The sequence below is a fragment of the Fragaria vesca genome, linkage group LG4, assembly GCF_000184155.1.
Source record: "Fragaria vesca subsp. vesca linkage group LG4, FraVesHawaii_1.0, whole genome shotgun sequence".
Lineage (NCBI taxonomy): Eukaryota > Viridiplantae > Streptophyta > Magnoliopsida > Rosales > Rosaceae > Fragaria > Fragaria vesca.
Window position 1 is genome coordinate 22,896,671 of NC_020494.1, and position 18,871 is coordinate 22,915,541.

At 41.7% G+C, this 18,871-nt stretch overlaps 4 protein-coding genes and 2 pseudogenes across 5 annotated transcripts; 4 read left to right on the forward strand and 2 right to left on the reverse strand.

Annotated features, from left to right (window-relative positions):
• The first annotated feature begins 112 nt into the window (after window positions 1-112).
• Window positions 113-1,947, forward strand: LOC101296954 (annotated as a pseudogene). The gene is made up of 3 exons (XR_184598.1): window positions 113-606; window positions 944-1,025; window positions 1,128-1,947. The product of XR_184598.1 is annotated as an uncharacterized LOC101296954 (transcript).
• On the reverse strand, window positions 852-2,860 carry LOC101303322 (eukaryotic translation initiation factor 5B-like). The gene is made up of 2 exons (XM_004297731.1): window positions 1,892-2,860; window positions 852-1,772 (listed from the first exon to the last, which is right to left on the reverse strand). The coding sequence occupies exon 1, from the start codon at window positions 2,698-2,700 to the stop codon at window positions 2,101-2,103; it is 600 nt and encodes a 199-aa protein (XP_004297779.1). The 5' UTR covers window positions 2,701-2,860; the 3' UTR covers window positions 852-1,772; window positions 1,892-2,100.
• A 3,505-nt stretch (window positions 2,861-6,365) lies between these two features.
• Window positions 6,366-9,277, forward strand: LOC101297242 (putative pentatricopeptide repeat-containing protein At2g02150-like). Its single transcript, XM_004298583.1, has 2 exons — window positions 6,366-8,919; window positions 9,052-9,277. Exon 1 carries the CDS (start codon window positions 6,366-6,368, stop codon window positions 8,646-8,648), a length of 2,283 nt encoding a protein of 760 aa, XP_004298631.1. The 3' UTR covers window positions 8,649-8,919; window positions 9,052-9,277.
• A 2,731-nt stretch (window positions 9,278-12,008) lies between these two features.
• On the forward strand, window positions 12,009-15,180 carry LOC101303606 (uncharacterized protein At2g02148-like). The gene is made up of 7 exons (XM_004297732.1): window positions 12,009-12,327; window positions 12,427-12,780; window positions 12,870-13,032; window positions 13,136-13,259; window positions 13,597-13,662; window positions 14,270-14,521; window positions 14,871-15,180. Exons 1-7 carry the CDS (start codon window positions 12,009-12,011, stop codon window positions 14,970-14,972), a joined length of 1,380 nt encoding a protein of 459 aa, XP_004297780.1. The 3' UTR covers window positions 14,973-15,180.
• Window positions 15,181-15,488: 308 nt separating this feature from the next.
• LOC101303898 lies at window positions 15,489-16,610 on the forward strand. The gene has a single exon (XM_004297733.1). It carries the CDS (start codon window positions 15,496-15,498, stop codon window positions 16,453-16,455), a length of 960 nt encoding a protein of 319 aa, XP_004297781.1. The 5' UTR covers window positions 15,489-15,495; the 3' UTR covers window positions 16,456-16,610.
• An 84-nt stretch (window positions 16,611-16,694) lies between these two features.
• Window positions 16,695-18,871, reverse strand: part of LOC101297535 — a 7,400-nt pseudogene continuing 5,223 nt past the window's right edge.

Below are 18,871 nucleotides of genomic sequence, written 5' to 3' on the forward strand. Positions count from 1 at the left end.
CAAGATTAGTCCAATATACCACAAAATAGTTGGGGTGGCTGAGGTGCTTGAAATTATTACTAAAACTTATTTTTGCTTGTTATTCCAATATCTAAAACACTACAACTGGCATATGATATTTGCACTCAACCTTAGCCGGCTGGATTCTTCTGGAGCCTTCCATGGGACGACGACATTTATTCCTCCCCCTTCAACAGCAAGGTCTGTGTCCATGAGAGATATGGGTACAGAGATGACACCAACTGCTAGCCAGGAACCTTCCAGGACTGGAATTCCAGTGGGGGCAACAACACCAATTCGTAGTCCAACTAATTCAAGGCCATCTACTCCCACCAGAGCTGCGCAGGCTTCATCTCCCAATGCTCCATCTATTGACCACATAGATCCTAACAAGGAGCTATCTGAGAAAGAGAAAACTAGGCGAGAGATAATGGCTCTTGGGACACAGCTGGGTAAGACGAATATTGCTGCCTGGGCTAGCAAAGAAGAGGATAAAGATGCATCAACATCAGTAAAATCTGCAGCATCATAACAACTAGCTAGGAGTATTATTGAGACACGTGCAGCAGCATGGGAGGAGGCTGAGAAAGCCAAGTATTTGGCTAGGTTAGTATATGCATGCCCTTTGTGTTTTCTTCACTGATTTCCATTTTGAAACCCCTAGAATACTAAATGTTTTAATCTCTGTCTATATATCTATAGATAGAGATAGCTAAAGCTTTAAAAGTATACTAATACTCTGAAGACTGAGGAATGTTGCAATGGTAGGAGATGGATTTCAGGCACATATTAACTATAGAAGTAAATTTCAGTAAGGTCAAAAGATGGATGAAATGAATTCCATCTCTTACAATTGTAACTTGATTGTTGGCTCATCAGAGTCATTATGCTCTGGTTGTTCTATGTTACAATTCATGCTGTAATGATAACTGTAATTGTCCAGGTTTAAACGTGAAGAGATGAAAATTCAAGCGTGGGAGAATCATCAGAAAGCTAAATCAGAAGCAGAGATGCAGAAAGTCGAGGTACTTTATTCAACGAGCTTCCTTCAATGACCTGTTAGTGAACTCAAATTTCTAATCGATGGAGTCTCTTGATTTATTGAAACTGACGGCCGTTATTTCCAGGTAGAAATTGAAAGGTTAAGGGGACGGGCACACAGTAAGCTAATGAATAAAATAGCAGCTGCAAGGCATAAGGCTCAAGAAAAGCGGGCATCGGCGGAGGCCAAGAAAAACCAGCAAGCTGCAAAAACGGAGCAACAAGCAGAGCACATTCGCAGAACTGGTCGGGTCCCTACCACATTTTTGTGGTTGGGGTTGGTGCTCTTGATGTTCGAGTCACTTGTTGGCCATATCAACACATCTATTTCTATTCTTAATCGTCTCAACGCGTCCGATAACCACAAAGTCCTCCCTCTGAAGAATACAAAGTGGAGTCCCAACCTTGATGCCTTGAAGACCTTTAACCCGCACAATAATTGGATATTTCCTGTGGAAAACACCTTTTGGTAAAATCTTGAGCTTACATGGAAAGACAGCTTCCTTGTCTGCAGCAGCTAACTCCTTCTCCTTTTCCTCCTTGGGGTTTTTCATATAGGCCTTAATCACCTCATGAATTATATCACCAACAAAAATGCCAAGATCTTCTTTTCAAGCATCACACTGGCCTTCTTCACCCACAGTTGCTCTCTCTCAAGCAAGTTCCCTTGAACTTGTGACTCAGAGTCTCACAAGTTCCTGCTTCTGCAACCATTGCATTTGGCCCCATCCCTACATTTTAAACACAAACATTAGTATTCATAGTTTCATACAAAAAGTTCATTTACATCTAGTAATAGAGATTAAAACAGTGAGAAAATCAGAAGGATGTTGCTCATATATGATTATACCAGAAGCATGAGAGCAACAAAGAAAAGTCGAAAGATAAGCTTCCTCCTCCACAGCAGCTAGCTCCTTCTCCTTTTCATCCTTGAGGTTTTTCATATAGGCCTCAATCACCTCATGCATTATATCACCAACAAAAATCTTCACACCCAATTTATCTGCTAGTTTCTGGGCCTCGGGTGTCACTTTGACCTCAAATGCCAAGATCTTCTTTTCAAGCATCACATTGGCCTTCTTCACGAACCGGAATATCAACTTCTTGAGCCTTCAGAAACTCTAGCATTGCTTCCAAAGAGCCTTGAGCTGATGCTTGTGCACATACACCTTTGTCTCCAGAACTGCTGTTACCACCACTCATGTTGTCGTTCACTAGAACACAATTCATCATGTCTTCCATAGCTGCTTCCTTGATTTCTTCCAAGTCAACATCAGGCCTTATGACATAGAGAGCAGTGCCAGCAATAGCATGTTTAAACCCCTGTGGTGATGTGATCTTGATAGCCTGTGCAGCTCTGATTTCACTATGATGCTGATACTTTCCCTTCACACAAAGCTCATTAACCAATATAACATCAATTGTTGTCCCATTAACCAATATAACATCAAATGTTGTCCCAAGACCTTCAACATAATTGACCTCCAACAATGTACACCGCACTTCATTGATGTAAGTAAACTTCTCAGCCATGGATTTCTGAGACCAATAGACCATCAGTGACAACAAATCAGGAATGTCTTCACCACTCTTGGCACTTATAGGTACAATGCTGTGTGTATCCCTCATTCTTTTGTTCTCATCCAAATTCAATTTCATATTGATCCCCTGCGCCTTGAACTGAGTGATATCTCCTCAACTTTCTTATTGACTGATATTTCACATCCTTTCACATCCTTGTTGACAATTGGTGCATTTGGACAAGGATTCCACCCGCAGAGCCTGTCCACCTTATTCAATTGCAACATTGCATAAACAATGCCTGGTAGGAGTTTTAAAACCAAAACCTTGATATCTTTACTGAAGACCATTTTAAAACATGTTTAACCAAAAACTTATATTGGAACCCAATGTGTAACAGTAGTTAGAAGTAAGAACAGTAACTTGATGGTTAAAAGGAAATTGCAGCTTAGAGGAAATTTTTCTCAAAACATACATAACAGACCAAAGCAATAGAAGGATACCTAAATGTCCTTGCTCAAAATATAAGCTGAATCAAACTGACCATGGACATATCTACCATATACAACGTGTTAATCAATCCAGATAGAATAACACTAAGGCTGCTTATCACCCCCAGCTTAGTCAGTTTATTATCAGCAGTGCTGCCAATAATGTTTCATTGAATTTGAAACATACAGAGGAAGTTCATGGACATTACCTGGAGGAGTAGCCACGAACACAACTCTATTCTCTTTAGTGATTCCGAAAACATCTTTCAGCACCGGGAATGAGTTTTTCTTCTCAAACCTCCTCATTTTCTTATACACTTGTCAAAAAACCGACAATGCCATTCGGCTCGCTCAGCTTTATCTCCTCGATCCACTCCGCCCAAGTCACAAACAACTCCGAAAAAAGTAACAATCTGGCACAGGCTACCGTGAATCCTACTACTTCTTTTACAGCAGAGGCTGGCCTGCCTGCATAGTAGCCGGTCCGGGCTTGAAGAAATTAGGTGCCGGTCTGGGACCATGCCCAACCCTAATAAACAGCTCGCTTAAAAGAAGGACAACTTGGTCATTTCTCAAACCATACCTAAAAATCGATGTGTGAGAGAAACACACTGTGCAACGATGAGTGGGAACCCCCCGGCGAGTTCAAAGAGGGTTGTGTGGGTACCAAAAGCAGCGACCGGGAATCCTTCTACCCCGACCGTGAATCCTACTACCCTTGCCGTGAATCCTACTACCCTTACCGCCGTGAATCCTCTAACGCCTGCTGTGAATCCTACTACTTCTAGCGCCACGATTGTGCAGAGTGCGATTCTGTGGAGTGAGTTATCGTGTTACAGACTCAAAGCTGCAGCTTTTCAGTTCCTCGAAGGTTTTTGGTTCCAAAGTTCAATCGCACCTACTATGTGTACGATAACAACATTGAGGGTACGGCACGGCGGGCCCACCCTCATTCATTTTCCCAGCCGAGAGGAGGCTTTAGAGGCGGCCCGAGCTCTAAAGCCATTACCGAAGTTTCTTCAGCTTGTGAAGATAGTAGATCCTATTCCTTCTAAGAATCCTTCCGCCAAATCGTTATTTTTTCCGAAGTTGTTTGTCACTTGGATGTAGTGAATCGAGGAGATACTTAAAGCTGAGCGAGCCGCTGACGTTGGAGAGATGACATTGTCGGTTTTTAGGCAAGTGTATAAGACAGTGAGGAGTAGGTTTGAGAAAAAAGACTCATTCCCGGTGCTGAAAGATGCTTTTAGAATCACTAAAAAGAATAGAGTTGTGTTCGTGGCTGCTCCTATATGTAATGTTCTTCATAAACTCACTTCAATTTAAAAAGAACATTACATGTAGGAGCAGCCACGAACACAACTCTATTCTCTTTAGTGATTCTGAAAGCATCTTTCAGCACCGGGAATGAGTCTTTCTTCTCAAACCTACTCCTCACTGTTTTATACATTTGCCGAAAAACCGACAATGTTATCTCTCTAACGTCAGCGGCTCGTTTAGCTTTGAGTATCTCCTCAATCCACTACATCTAAGTGACAAATAACTTCGGAAAAAATAACGATCTGGCAGAAGGATTCTTAGAAGGAATAGGATCTACTATCTTCACAGGATGAAGAAACTTCGGTAATGGCTTTAGAGCTCGGGCCGCCTCTAAAGCCTCCTCTCGGCTGGGAAAATGAATGAGGGTGTCGCCCGCCGTGCCGTACCCTCAATGTTGTCATCGTACACATAATAGATGCGATTGAACTTTGGAACCAAAAACCTTTGAGGAACCGAAAAGCTACTGTTTTGAGTCTGTAACACGATCAACTCACTTCACGGAGTAGCACTCTGCACAATCGTGACACCAAAAGTAGTAGGATTCACAACAAGCGTAGGAGGATTCACGACAGTAGGGGTAATAGGATTCACGGCCGGGGTAGTAGGGTTCACGGTCGGGGTAGAAGGATTCTTGGTCGCTGCTTTCAGTACCCACACAGCCTTCTTCGAACTCGCCAGGGGGTTCCCACTCATCGCTGCGCAGTGCGTTTCTCTCACACAGCGATTTTTAAGTCTGATTTGAGAAATGACCAAGTTGTCATTCTTTTAAGCGAGCTGTTATTAGGGCTGGACACCGTCCCAGACCAGCACCTAATTCTTCAAGCCCGGGCCCGGACCGGCTACTGTGTAGGCGGGCCAGTCTCTGCTGTAAAATTTTCCGGGACGGGCAAAAACCCAGACCGACATAAACCGGGCCAGTCTTGCCGGTTTTCCGGGCTTTTTTTTTCACTCCGCCGCATCTGGTTCCGATGAAGCAATTCATAGTGAGAAACATCTGAAAACCAACACAATCAAACCAACCATTTGTTGAAAGATCTCAACTTTACACAAAACTCAATAGTTATTGAAATTAAGATCGATTCATATACCAATTCACCGCCGCCGATTCAGGACTTGTTTTTGCTCTGAGTCAACAGACGATCTCATATACCAATTCGCCGGCGCCGATTCGACGTGGACTGAAGATTGAAGTTACATGATCGACTGAGGTGACCGAAACGAGTGTTTGAGATCTGAAAATTTGAAGGCTGAAAGGGAATTCTATTTTTCTGGGTTCGATTTCAGAGAGGGATTTGATTTTTGAGAGAGAAATAATTATCTTCTATCCGGCGAATCGTTGTGTATAGAAACCAGAAATTGAAAGACTGATATAGATGGAGAGAGGGAGAGGGAGTGAGTGCCCCAAGCAAAAGCAGAAAACAGCAGTCGGCACTACAGCACTACAGCACAAGCTTTGTCTCTGTACTAGAGAGAGAAACAAGTATATAAAGATAGAGAAGGGAGAAGAGACGAATACAAAGTGGTAGAGACAGAGAGGTACCGAGCAATGGATCCACAAAGGCACTACAGTTAGTACAAGCATTCTTTGAGATTAATTTACAGAGGTGACAAAACTCAACCAGAGGTGCTCTGGTTTGACAAGGATTGGAGTTCGGCGATTTGGTTAGGTCGTTAAAGGGGGCGTCAGTGTTGGATAAGAAAGAAATATCCTACTATATAGCATTGGTGTAGGGCCGGGTCGGTTTGCCCTAGACTACTGAAGTGGCCTGTTATTTGTTTCATGGAACGATGTCGTTTGAGTGGTTTTTTTTTTCTTTTCTTTCTCATTTATGCTTCACAAAATGAAAAAGGCGAAAAAATGAAGTCCCCAGAGACAGAGTCCTCCAACCTGAAGGTTTTCAAAGCTCACAAGGCCTTAAACCACTCTCTCATAAACCCTAAAACCCAATTCACCAAAACCCCAAAGAGCTATGAACCCCCACCTCTCTCAAAATGAACCCAACTGAAGACCCACAAGCCTTCTTCTTCTTCTTCATCTTCTCCAAGATGCTGTTGTTTCTTCGCAATCTGTTCCACACAAGTTGCAGAGTCTCCTCTCTTCGAGTAAGACCCAAATACCCATCATCTTCATCATTATCTAATTCCTCTTTTATCAATGCATCATCTTCCCCTTTGGTTTGGTTCACCAGTTTCTTCTGTATTATTCGCTTCCCGTTTGTCACTAAATCCAATCCTGAAATGCTTCCTCAAAACTTAAATGTTGAATCTTTGAGTCAAATTGTTCAGCATGACTATTGGGACGATCCCAGAATCGTCAATGTGTTTGGTTCAGCCTTGGCGCCCATTTGGGTCTCCAGGTTTTTGGTTGAGCTGAGGAAAGATCCCAACTTGGCATTCAAGTTGTTTAAGTGGGCGAAAACCCGTACCGGGTTTCGCCACACTACTGAGTCTTATTGTGTTTTGGTTCATGTATTGTTTGTTGGTAGAATGTACATTGATGCCCATGAGGCTATTAGGGAGTTGGTATTGTTGAGCCGGGGGTTGCCGGGTTTCGATGTGTTTGATGGGCTGTGGGAGACCAGGAATGTGTGCCGGCCGGGGTTTGGAGTGTTTGATGCCTTGTTTAGTGTTTTGGTTGAGCTAGGGATGCTGGAGAAAGCAAATGAGTGCTTCTTGAGGATGAGGAAGTGTAGGGTTTTGCCAAAGGTGAGGTCTTGTAATGCCCTTTTGCACGGGCTTTCCAAGTCAGGGAAGGGGGATTTGTCGAGGCGGTTTTTTAAGGATATGCTTGGGGCTGGGGTTTCGCCTTCTGTTTTCACTTTCAATATAATGATTGGATATACATGCAAAGGAGGCGATATGGAAACTGCAAGATGCTTGTTTGCTCAAATGAAACAGTTGGGTCTTACACCTGATATTGTGACATATAATTCTCTTATTGATGGATATGGAAAGGTTGGACTATTAGATGATTCAGTGTGCATATTTGAAGAAATGAAGGATGCAGGTTGTGAACCTGACCTAATAACATACAATGCTTTGATTAATTGTTTTTGTAAATTTGAAAAGATGCCTCAAGCTTTTAATTTTCTCCGGGAGATGATGAGAAATGGCTTGAAACCGAATGTCATAACCTATAGCACTTTGATTGATGCCTTCTGTAAGGAAGGGATGATGCTAGAGGCAATTAAGATTTTTATAGACATGAAACGAGTTGGTCTCTCAGCTAATGAATTCACCTATACTTCTTTGATTGATGCAAGTTGTAAAGCTGGAAATTTGAGCCAAGCACTGAAGTTCAGAAATGAGATGTTAGATGCAGGAGTTAGCTTGAACATTGTAACTTATACAGCTCTACTGGATGGGCTGTGTGAAAATGGGAAGCTGGAGGAAGCAGAAGGAGTTTTTAATGAGGTGATAAACTCTGGGATAATTCCGAACCAGGAAATATGTACTGCTCTTGTTCATGGGTATGTTAAGACTAAGAAGATGGAGAATGCTTCAGAATTCTTAAAGGAAATCAGGGGGAAAGCCTTTAAACCAGATTTGTTACTTTATGGAACCATCATTTGGGTCCTGTGCTCTCAAAATAAGGTTGAAGAGGCTGTGCTTGTGATCAGTGAAATCAAGGATTGTGGTTTAAAGGCAAATCATTTCATTTATACAACGGTTATGGATGCTTATTTCAAGAGAGGAAACACCAATGAGGCACTCAATGTTTTACAGCTCATGCTGGACAATGATATCGAGGTTAGTGTCGTAACATATTGTGCACTAATAGATGGTTTGTGCAAAAAGGGGTTGGTCCAAGAGGCCATCAATTATTTTCAGAAGATGTCCGACATTGGTTTGCAACCCAATGTTGCACTCTATACAGCCTTGATTGATGGTCTTTGTAAAAGTAATTGCATTGAAGCAGCTAAGGAGCTATTTAATGAAATGCTAGACAAGTGTATGATTCCAGATAAAACTGCTTACACCGCTCTAATAGATGGGTACTTAAAGCATGGAAATCTTGAGGAAGCTTTGAGCATGCATAGGAGAATGAAAGAAATTGGTATGGATCTTGATCTGCATGCATATACTTCCTTGATTTGGGGGCTTTCTCACCTTCGTCAGATGCAACAAGCGAAAGCATTCCTTGATGAGATGATTAGGAAGGGTATAATTCCTGATGAGGTTCTCATTGTTTCTCTTGTAAGAAAATACTATGAGCTAGGGAATGTGGATGAAGCCATCGAGTTGCAGAATGAATTGCGAAACAGGGGTATATGAACTGGAGTTACAAATTTTGTGGTTCCTAATGCAAGAACTTCAGCGGGGCTAATCCCAGCTTGGTTGTTGAGTTGGATATATGAATTCTCCATAAAGAATGGTTTTACTTGCAGTATTGAATGGTTTCTGGCTGGATGGGATGATTTCTTGCAGAAGTTGTGCTTCGTGCCACCTGATGAACTATGACAACGACCATCAAGACATATTAAAGCTTCTTTATGGTCTAACCGGCAAACTCTGCTGCTTTCAAAACCTCGATATTTTTTCCGGGGTGAGCTTTTCTTCCCTGTCCAGGTGTATTATAAATCAAGTCAGTAAAACTAATACTTCTTGCTTCTTGAATCCTTCAAGCTGCTGTTTAAGTACTATCTAATTATATAATGATACATGATACATACGACAGGCGGCAGTGATAACAGCAATGGTGATGGACTGATGGCAAGGACAGTGTTGGTGTTGCTCAGCAACAGTAGTTCTGGAAAGGACATGTTGTAGTAGGGTGTGGTATTCCAGACCAGCAGTGGTGTTGGGACTTGGAGTGTGGCTGTATTTCCATGGTGGTGGTATATGGTGAAGCCAGTGACAGTGATGTGGTACATTACTTGAGGCGGTGGAGGCTTAGTGGTGTCTGTGGAATGTATGTCCAGAATCAAGCACACAAATGTGGCCTTCACTTCTATCTTTTCTGTTTCTGATTTTATGCCTACGTCGTATATAAGTTGGATAGGTTCCCAAATCTTTTCATTTGGTTTTCAGCGGAGCTGTATGCAATGCAATCAGTTTTCCAGTAATTGACATCTGGTGATGAACAGTGTTCATCATATTCAGTAAATGGTTTATTGACTTATTCAGCAAGTGATGAATAGTAAATGGTTCCAACAATTTTCAGAGATGTGTTTATTCCGTAACATTTATATATCCATTGGTGTATATCATAGAAGTTTATTCACTACATTCACACAGATCACATTTAGCTGCCATTGGTTTATTTAGTTGATGGTTTTGCTTGCACATGGTACCCCTTGTGCCAGTCATCAGCAGAAATGCTTCAGACTTTGGGATTTGCTAAAAACAGTTGCAGAAACGCGTTTTGTAGTCACAGTTGCCATCCTGAAAATCTAAACAACGGTGTGAACAATCAGAATCCGACCAACATGGAACACCAATTTCGATCGGCATCCTTGCTTCATTTCCGGCTAAAACCTGCAGAGTTGGTGAACCTGCACCACCATATACACCAATTCCGACTAAATTTCATGTCATATAAAAGAAAACATCAACATAAATTTCAATGTACAGAGGGAGGGAGAGACTAACAACATGCAGTAACCAAGAGCATAACAAAGATGGCCATTTTCACAGTCGACATTTTGAAAGCGAAAATTTACGTTCAGATTATTGCAAGCGAGGATTTTCCTGTTTATGAGAATTAAATTTATAGTAAGCATAGACCATGATGAGTATGATTTGGTCAAAGTAAAACCAACTATGGTAATCAACATAATTCAATTCTACATATCTCATTTTGCGACCCAAATTAATGGAGCCTAATACTCAATTATGTTCATACATGGACCAAAATTAATTCATACATTCACCATTAGTAATCTCTAGAATGGTAACTTGTGGACAGACAGATTGGCCAAATGTCCATATATTTGAAATGGCTTTAGGTGTCCAGATTCCATGCAAAAATCTATCCCAAATTGCCAACTTCATCTGCCAATAAGACATAAATACAATTTGATTGGTAAGATAATTTCCAAGGTTTTCCAATAAATTACTTTGAATTCGATTAGTAAAGTAATATATACAGAACATCACCAGTCATGCCTTCTTCTTCTTCTTCTTCTTCAACAAACCCTCTCACTTTTCAATCTGTCATATCAACTCTTTGTATTGCAGCTATATGTTTTCTGACAACAGAAGCATTAGATCATACCATATATGCAATTCTGATCCCTATTTGTTTTGTGATCTTCCCAGCTGGTGCAATCGTTGCTCAGAGTATTGCCGCCGGCCGATTCTCAAGTCTCTTCTTATTTCAAACTCAAACACACGAAGCATGGCAAGAGGGCTCGGAGATGGTGCTACCACCCCCCACTACTTACAGTAAATCTCAATGTGAATTCGAATATGAAGAAGAAGAAGACGGTAGAAGGAGCAGTAGTTGTGTTATTTGCATGGAGGATTTTGTGGAGGGTGAGTCTTGCCGTGTTCTGCCTACATGTGATCACATATTCCATTTGACTTGTATTGACTCTTGGTTGACGCTTCATCCATCTTGTCCTATTTGTCGCAACTCTATATGCAAATGTACTGCTTGTGTCCTAGATGTTTGATTTAATTCTTCATTCATGTTATACATGATCATGGAGATTATAGAATTCAAATCCTTGTGTTTTTGATTCATCCATATCAGGAGTTATTGTGAATGGTTGAATCATTTTATGATACTTTAAGACTCTTCATTGTGGACAAGTATGTTACTTCTAAAATGTAACAATCTTTAGATTACAAAGAGACCTGTCATGCATTAACAACGATAAATTAAACATCTGCAAATCAATACTACATTATCAAGCTATTGTGTACTTCATTAGAATAAACATATGAAGAATTGTTTAGTTAATCTTCTTTCTTTCTTGGTTGTTATTCAAGATCCCCTATCTAAATCGTTTATCAAAGACATTGCATGTCTTATGAGCTGGGCACAATGGCACCATAATGAATATCGTGACACTTAATTTCAAGTTAAAGGTAGCGATTGTTATGATTTAATAAAAGCAAGCACAATTTTTTCCTCTTAAGTATTTAGTTCTTGATTGTAGCACAATTGTTTGATTAGCAAAAAAGGATAATGTGTGATAAAGCCGTAAAAACCGAATGTTGTTAGTTGAGTAGAGATTTGCTCAACTATGAGTGAACTATGGTTTCAAGTAGTTTTATTGTCGTCGCTTCTTAGATTATTTCGATATAGAGTATAACTTATTACTTTATTAGCTATTGTCAACTTTATTCCAAAATAGTAAAAAAAAAAAGATTGCTAGAATTAACTTACAACAGATGGTAAATTCCTTGAGATCATCGATCAAGGTTTAAATGGGCTTTGGGCCTCCAATGTAACTTTCTGGATCAAAATCCGATCCAAATCTCGACCACGCAGAGGACCATCTGAACAAGCGTGAGCTTGCGCTTATTGTACCCCTACCACCCCACACTATATAAACGACTTGGAAGCACAAAGAGGTCAGGCTTGGATCCAGAACCTGAGGTATGGTCTGAGGCTTGGATTCCCTCACACAACTTCCCAGTCTGTATAGCCGTTACAATTCTCTTCAACATCACAACAATTCAGAAATGGGGAGTAGGGTTCCGGTGCAGCAGCAGTACACCATGAGAACGCCGCCGCCGAATACCTTCCTCGCCGCCGCCAGCAGCCCTCTCCACGACCTCAACGATCCCCGCTCCGCCAAGCTCGACTCCATCGCCGCCGACAGCCTCGACAACGACGAAGACGACTCCAGCGCCGGCGTCAGCGACTGCATCCATGACTCGTACTCCAACTCTCTGCCGGTTCACGGCGTCGGCGTGGAGGATGAGCCGTCTAGCCTCGACAACGACGGGTCGTCTAGCTCCAGAGCTCCTCCCTACGACATCGACATGGTGTCGCTTCAAGGTAGCCAAAATCAAACCAAATTAACCGAAAGTTTTTTATAGATCGAGGAATTTCTAATGGATAAATTGCATGTACTGATTTGAAATGGTTTCGGAGTAGATGTGTCGCCGATTGAGTCAGCTAGGGCGAGATTTCTGCAACTTGTGGTGGATCATTTTCTTAGCCAACATGTGATCCAAGCGATTGATAGTGAGGATAGTGGCGGCAGTGGTTATAGTGCTCGGTCTGGGCAAGATAAGCTTAGTAAGAGGAAGCTTGGGGAGGTACAGGTTGAAGGAGACCCAAGGTTTGCGTTGCCGTTGATGTATGTTGCAAATATTTACGAAACTTTAGTTCATGAAGTAGACACTAGGCTTGCTTCCGTGGGTGGATTTCGCGAAAAGACTATTGGTGTTGCTCTTGAAGCAGCTGGCGGTTTGTATAGATTGCTGGCTAAGAAATTTCCCAAGAAAGGTAATGAGTTTTCTTAATATGATATGTATGATGAATTAAACAATGTGAAGAGTAAATGGCCTTAGAGAAATGTTCTGGATTTTCCTTAGGACCATGTACATTTAGAAGAAGAGAATTGGCCACTTCTCATGAAACGAGGGCAAGATTTCCAGAATTGGTTGTACAAGAAGAGAGGCGAATCCGTTTTGTAGTAGTCAATGGATTGGATATTGTGGAAAAACCAAATAGCCTACCTATTGATGATGCTGAGTGGTAAATGCTAATCTGTTACTAAATACCTTTACATGATTTGTTCACAAGGGAAGTTACCAAGTTGATCGGACAAGATTAATGACTAGTTTGTTTTTTATTGCAGGTTCATAAGATTGACTGGTCGGAATGAAGTGGCTGTCTCTGCTCGAGACTTTAAGTTCTACTCTCCAAGACACAAGTGTAGGCGTGGTCCATCAAACTCTTCTCCTAATATGCTCAGTTTACCTGTAAGCTTGATGCCTTGATGAGATTTGTTTCTTTAATAGTTGGAGCTAATTACATCACCTTAACACAAGGGTTTGAATGTTAACTATACCATGGATAATGGGTTTTGTTGAACATTTGGTTTAACAAAATTGTAGTGACATAGGTCTTAGATCCCTATACATCTTACAATCTTACAATATTTTTCATTGCCCTATAGTATGCTCGATCTAATCATAATAGCGTTAAAACTTCATTAAAGAAATTATGTGGGTGAGCTTTGTCGTTATGTCATAATTGTTCCACTTTACTAAATAACTTGAATGCGGACAATTCATCCATGTGATTTATCCTTTTCAGACGTATCCTGGACCTGACAATTCCTCTATGTTGGCTGCTGCCCAAGGATTCCGCTCCATAAATGAAGTAAGTGTCAACTCTACTGATTATTGTTTTATAATTTGATCAAATTATCAGTATATTGAAAATTAATTGCATTTCGGAATGACATGAGCAGGGCTGGATTCAAAATTGATCTTGGCCCTTAGGTTTGATATCATGATCCTAAGAAAGGGAATGCTTCAGTGAATAGATTTGGGAGATGACTTTTCTTATATAAAGACAATAGGTATTCTAATTTAGTGTTTCATCATCATGCCAATTTTACAATTCTAAGTGTTTATCTGCTAGAAAATAAACAAATTGTGTATGTGTAGGTTGAATTCGCCAATTCGACCACATTAAATTAACACAAGTTATTAGGTTGTGTGGGCACAGATTCCAATTTTTGGTATTGTGAACCTATTGACATACTTGGATCTGTACTGATATAAAAATGACAACAGCAAGACTTTCATCTATTTAGGTACGAAGTGTGGTGTGGGTATCTTTCACCTCAGATTCTAAAGTGGCCATTTATTTTGGAAAACTACTAAATGAATTAGTGTTGCTCATTTTGTTTTAATGAGTTAGCTATTGTGCTTCCCTGAATGTTCTTGTTGATAATGTATATCTGTGTTTCTTGTCCTGGCAGCCACAAAATCAGCCGGAGACTCCATCCAAGCATCATCATATGCAACCTCTATCACTCCAGTCTCAGTTTCAAACTGTTCACCAGAACCATCACCAATCCATGCACCAAAGTCAACACTCTGTTCACTATTCCCAAAACCATGAATGCGGTCCAACCTCGCACCTCCCTGATATAGCTCATGCTCACCATTCGTCAACCTTATCGCAACACATGGCTTGCTTACAACATGTAGGGGGACGCTTACATGTAATGGTGAGTCTTTATTGCTTTTCATATTGATATCAAAGCATTTGAAAGATCCTCTACAAAATATCGGTTGCCATACTATAGTGTTACTAATAAGGCAAATCTATAAATTACAGCTGCGATGAGCACTTATGGTAGTTCGTTATTCACTTTCTTCTGCTGATGCCATTGTTAGAACACTCCATTTTACTCATTGTTCTAAATACTTCGTAATGAATCCACTACAGCCAAAGGTTTTGTGTTTACAAATGTTAATCGTCAAACTCAGTATACTAAACATCATTGTTTCTTTCTTCCTCTTTTTTAGACAAAGTTGTGCTTACTACTAACCCTTTTAAATTGCTCTTTATGTCAGCCATCCAACCCCGCCAAGTTTTGCGACGAATGCGGCACCCAGTACCTAAGAGAAACCTCCAAATTCTGCTCCGAATGTGGCGTCAAGAGATTGGGTATCTAATCCCATCTCTCCTCCAAATCCCTTCTCCCCCATCCCCAGCCTGACATTTCCATTTTCAAAGTCACGTTGGTTCCAAAAACAAACTCTGTGTAAATTTGTAACTTAATGTAACTTAATGTAGCTGCTCGTCCATAGGCATCATTTCACCATTGATGCCTCCATAGAATGTTGCAAAACCAATTTGTTGGTAACATGTCACTATTACAGTAATGAATCAGTTTCACCTTCCTTTTTACTTCTTTTGGTTTTTGATGAACTATGAAGGTAGGTGAATCATGGAATGGAATTAAATTTCACATGTGCAAAAATTAGTGTAAACTCCTATGCCTGCCACGCTGCAAGCATTAGAAAGGTGGTTGGTAACTTGTAAGTATCAAGCAAAAATTAGATTCGGCAGTTCAGGTCAAACAATAATACCCCCAGCCAAACTAGCTCTCTCTCTTTTGGTACTCTCACTCACTTAAACCCCCAAAGCTTATAGAGACCCAGTCAGTCTCATCTGCTCAGCTCCCCCAATTCAACCATGAACTCACCCTCAACTCTAGCCTCCTCCTCCTCCTCCTCTTCATCTCTCTTCCGTATTAACCACCTCACTCCCACCAAACCCACCCCAACTTCTCTTCTCCGTTTTGCCCCTCCACTTTCCCATAATACCCTCAAAGTCTCCGCCTCCACCAACAACTCCGTCCTTCAAACCGCCAAGCAATACGCCAAAACCGCTATCCTCATCGGCGTCACCGCCACCGTCTTCCACCACCACTCCAAACTCCTCGCGCGTGCCGACCACGCGCCGCCTCCTCCCCCGCTCACCGAACCAGCTCCAGCTCCAGATGAGAGCCACCAGGCCTCTCCGCTGTCCGATTTCCTCGGCTCCAACGCCGACGCCGTCGCCGCGCTCAAGTCGCTGCTCCAGCAGAAGCTCGAGAGCGGCGAGGACGACGAGGCGCTGAAGATCCTGCAGCGCCTGGCGGAGGCGCAGCCGGCCGTGACGGAGTGGAAGTTCCTGACGGCGAGGCTTCTGAGCGAGATGGGGGAGACCGGGAGTGCACGCCAGGTGTTTGAGGAAATTCTCGAGACGAATCCGCTGTCGTTTGAGGCCTTGTTTGAGAACGCATTACTCATGGACCGCTCCGGCGAGGGCCACGCAGTGATCAGGCGGCTGGAGGAGGCGCTGAGGGTGGCGGAGGAGGAGAACAAGGTGAAGGAGGCGAGGGATGTGAAGCTGATAATGGCGCAGATACAGTTCTTGCAGAAGAATGTGGAAGATGCTTTGAGTAGTTACAATGAGTTGGTGAAGGAGGATCCTAAGGACTTTAGGCCTTATTTTTGCAGGGGAATGATTTACAGCTTGCTTGAGAGGAATGATGAGGCGAAAGAACAGTTTGAGAAGTATCGGCAGCTTTCACCCAAGAAGTTTGAGGTGGATGGTTACTTGAGATCGCCATTGTCAAGAATCAAGCTTTTCGGCAGCGATGAGAATTGAGTTGAGTTGGCTCAACTCGATGCTTTTACTTACATTGTTAAACTTCTGTCATCTGTTGTTTTTGATTGAGACTTCACTGGAAGTCGAAAATAAGAGGCTAGACATTTTTGTTCATTCGATTTAGTAATAACATCATGATATAAAATGCAGCAACCACAGATAATCTGTTCTGAGTTACATTATAAACAAACAAGTTTCAGGCAATTTACAAGGTATATAAACTTCAGGGCATGTGGCAGCTATTTCCGCCCGCCTTTCTTCTTGTTTTTCTTGTTCTTGCCCTTTGTCTTGTTCTTGGCCTTGCTTCCAGCTTCTTTACTGCCGGATGGGGTGGAAGCATTGACATCTTGTTGGCATGTCGGATTTGACTCACTGGATGCGCAGTTTTCCTCGCCTTCTGTGTGGCTGTCTTCGGCATCACACTGCTTCTCAGCTGACACTTTGGATATGCAATTACCCTCATCTTTACTGTGACTGAATTCAGCTTCACATTGCGTTTCATCTGCAACATCAGTCTCTTTTACCAAGCTGGAGTCTGAAGGAGAAAGTTTAGAACTCTTTTCTCCTTCAGAATCATTTGCAGATAGTACACCACTGCAAGAACTACTACCTCCAACTTCAACAGATCCAACTTGGGATGGTGCAACTTGAACGACAGGCAGCTTTGGAAACCATTTTCTCAATATGTCATCCTTGGACTGGTGGGCCGTCATGTCGACAAAGATGGCATCTGAACAGAAAAATCTTGAACAATCAAGCCCAAAACTTGCAACTACCAAAGTATTATCAATCTTCTTGAGAGCTCCAGCAAGCACATTCACATTTAAGCTGAGAGAATTGGGTTTCCTCCTCCTCCTAAGTGCATCGAAAAATTCCCATGGTAGGAGATCAGTGATATATTTCCTCCCCAGCAAATCATGGATTATATCCAAACACGAGCCAAAGTTCAAATTAATCAAGCATAAGACAGTAACCAATCGCAACATGAGTGGCTGATAATATTTCCTCCAGTTTTTGTCAGACCTCTTAATCCATTCAATCATCATATTCTCCTTGTTGTAAATACAATCGCGAACCACACCAATCACAAATGGAAGAGTGCCTCCCAGAGCAGGACGTCCACCAGTCACTGTGCAACGTAAGCTGGTATCTTCATCCTGATATATCAGCCATTCGATAAAGCAAGAACTTGTACTGATAACCAAACCTTGAAAGCAACTTGCTGAGAGCAGAAGGCGCTCTACAAGATACAAGAAGCAACCAGGTGATATGTAGTCGGAAACCTTCCTCCAGTTGGCACTGTAAGTTTCAACCAAAGCCTCATGTAACCAACGCATGACAGACAACTTCATTGGTTGCAGACTGGTATTTCCAGGTTCAGTGCTCACACATAGATTCTCAATGAAGGCCTTCCATGGGGCATGGCATTCAAGTTTTTTCACAAGCTTATCAGAGAGCTCAGCATTCGGCTTACCTAACCCGAGAATGATCATTGTGATCCTTCCAATCTGGCCATAAGACAGCTCATTCTTCGAGCTGGCATATTCAACTATAACTTGATTCAGCATGTTCTTGGAAGCATCAGTTCTTCTAAGAGAAATCATGTTTTGTCTCAACAAATTCTTCCCATCTAAAGGAAAGATGTAAGCAACATACTCCCCAGTTGAAAATGTTACATGCTTCTGCAGGGTCGACATATCTTGATACCATGGCTTCAGACACTTCGAATCCAAAAGATTCCTTGCAACATCATAAATAAGGGTAAGAGCCCTGCACTGGAAGAATGTTGAGTCAGAGTTCTTTGGTGGGAACTTGAAAAGTGCTTCAACCTTTTCCAAAACTTTGATGCCAACAGAGAGCAGTTCTGAACTCCAATAATTCTGAGCGGCTGGAATGAGCTGGTGAGCATCAATGGAGACCAACTTATTATAAGTTTTCAAATGCCTTTTGTCCAGACCTCTGACCCAATCAGCATCAGGGACCAGTAAAACATAGATTGGATTCAGATTCTGATACAACCGCCAAACTCCTAAACAAGTAAAACAGAGCTCTACATAGCTATTGAATTCTGGAGTTTCCAAACATCCTACAGATTCAATAATGTGGATAATGTTCTCCTTCCATAAAATCCAGTAATAGGCAAGCGAATCAATGGATACCTGATTTCTAGATATACAGTCTTTTGAATGCTTCACAACATCTCCAGTCAATTCTTTCTCCCAAAAATACTTGTCAGTTCTTGAAGAGAGATGTGCATCCAAAATTTTTCGAGCTGACAACACTTCACCTATAATACTTTTATGTCTTTGAGAAGCATCCATGTGATGATTCAAACCAGCCAAATTATCCTGCCCAATTCAGTAAAATCTCCGACTCGGTGCAAACCAGCTTATAAACATTATCTTCCCCATTCTTG

What these genes read in the sequence shown, in the direction of transcription:
- LOC101303322 (XM_004297731.1), bottom strand. Translation starts at nt 2,700, where the DNA reads ATGAAATTGAATTTGGATGAGAACAAAAGAATGAGGGATACACACAGC.
- LOC101297242 (XM_004298583.1), top strand. Translation starts at nt 6,366, where the DNA reads ATGAACCCAACTGAAGACCCACAAGCCTTCTTCTTCTTCTTCATCTTC.
- LOC101303606 (XM_004297732.1), top strand. Translation starts at nt 12,009, where the DNA reads ATGGGGAGTAGGGTTCCGGTGCAGCAGCAGTACACCATGAGAACGCCG. An exon ending in CCTATTGATGATGCTGAGTG is followed by an intron (nt 13,033 to 13,135) that starts GTAAATGCTAAT and finishes TTTTTATTGCAG; the next exon opens with GTTCATAAGATTGACTGGTC. An exon ending in GATTCCGCTCCATAAATGAA is followed by an intron (nt 13,663 to 14,269) that starts GTAAGTGTCAAC and finishes TTGTCCTGGCAG; the next exon opens with CCACAAAATCAGCCGGAGAC.
- LOC101303898 (XM_004297733.1), top strand. Translation starts at nt 15,496, where the DNA reads ATGAACTCACCCTCAACTCTAGCCTCCTCCTCCTCCTCCTCTTCATCT.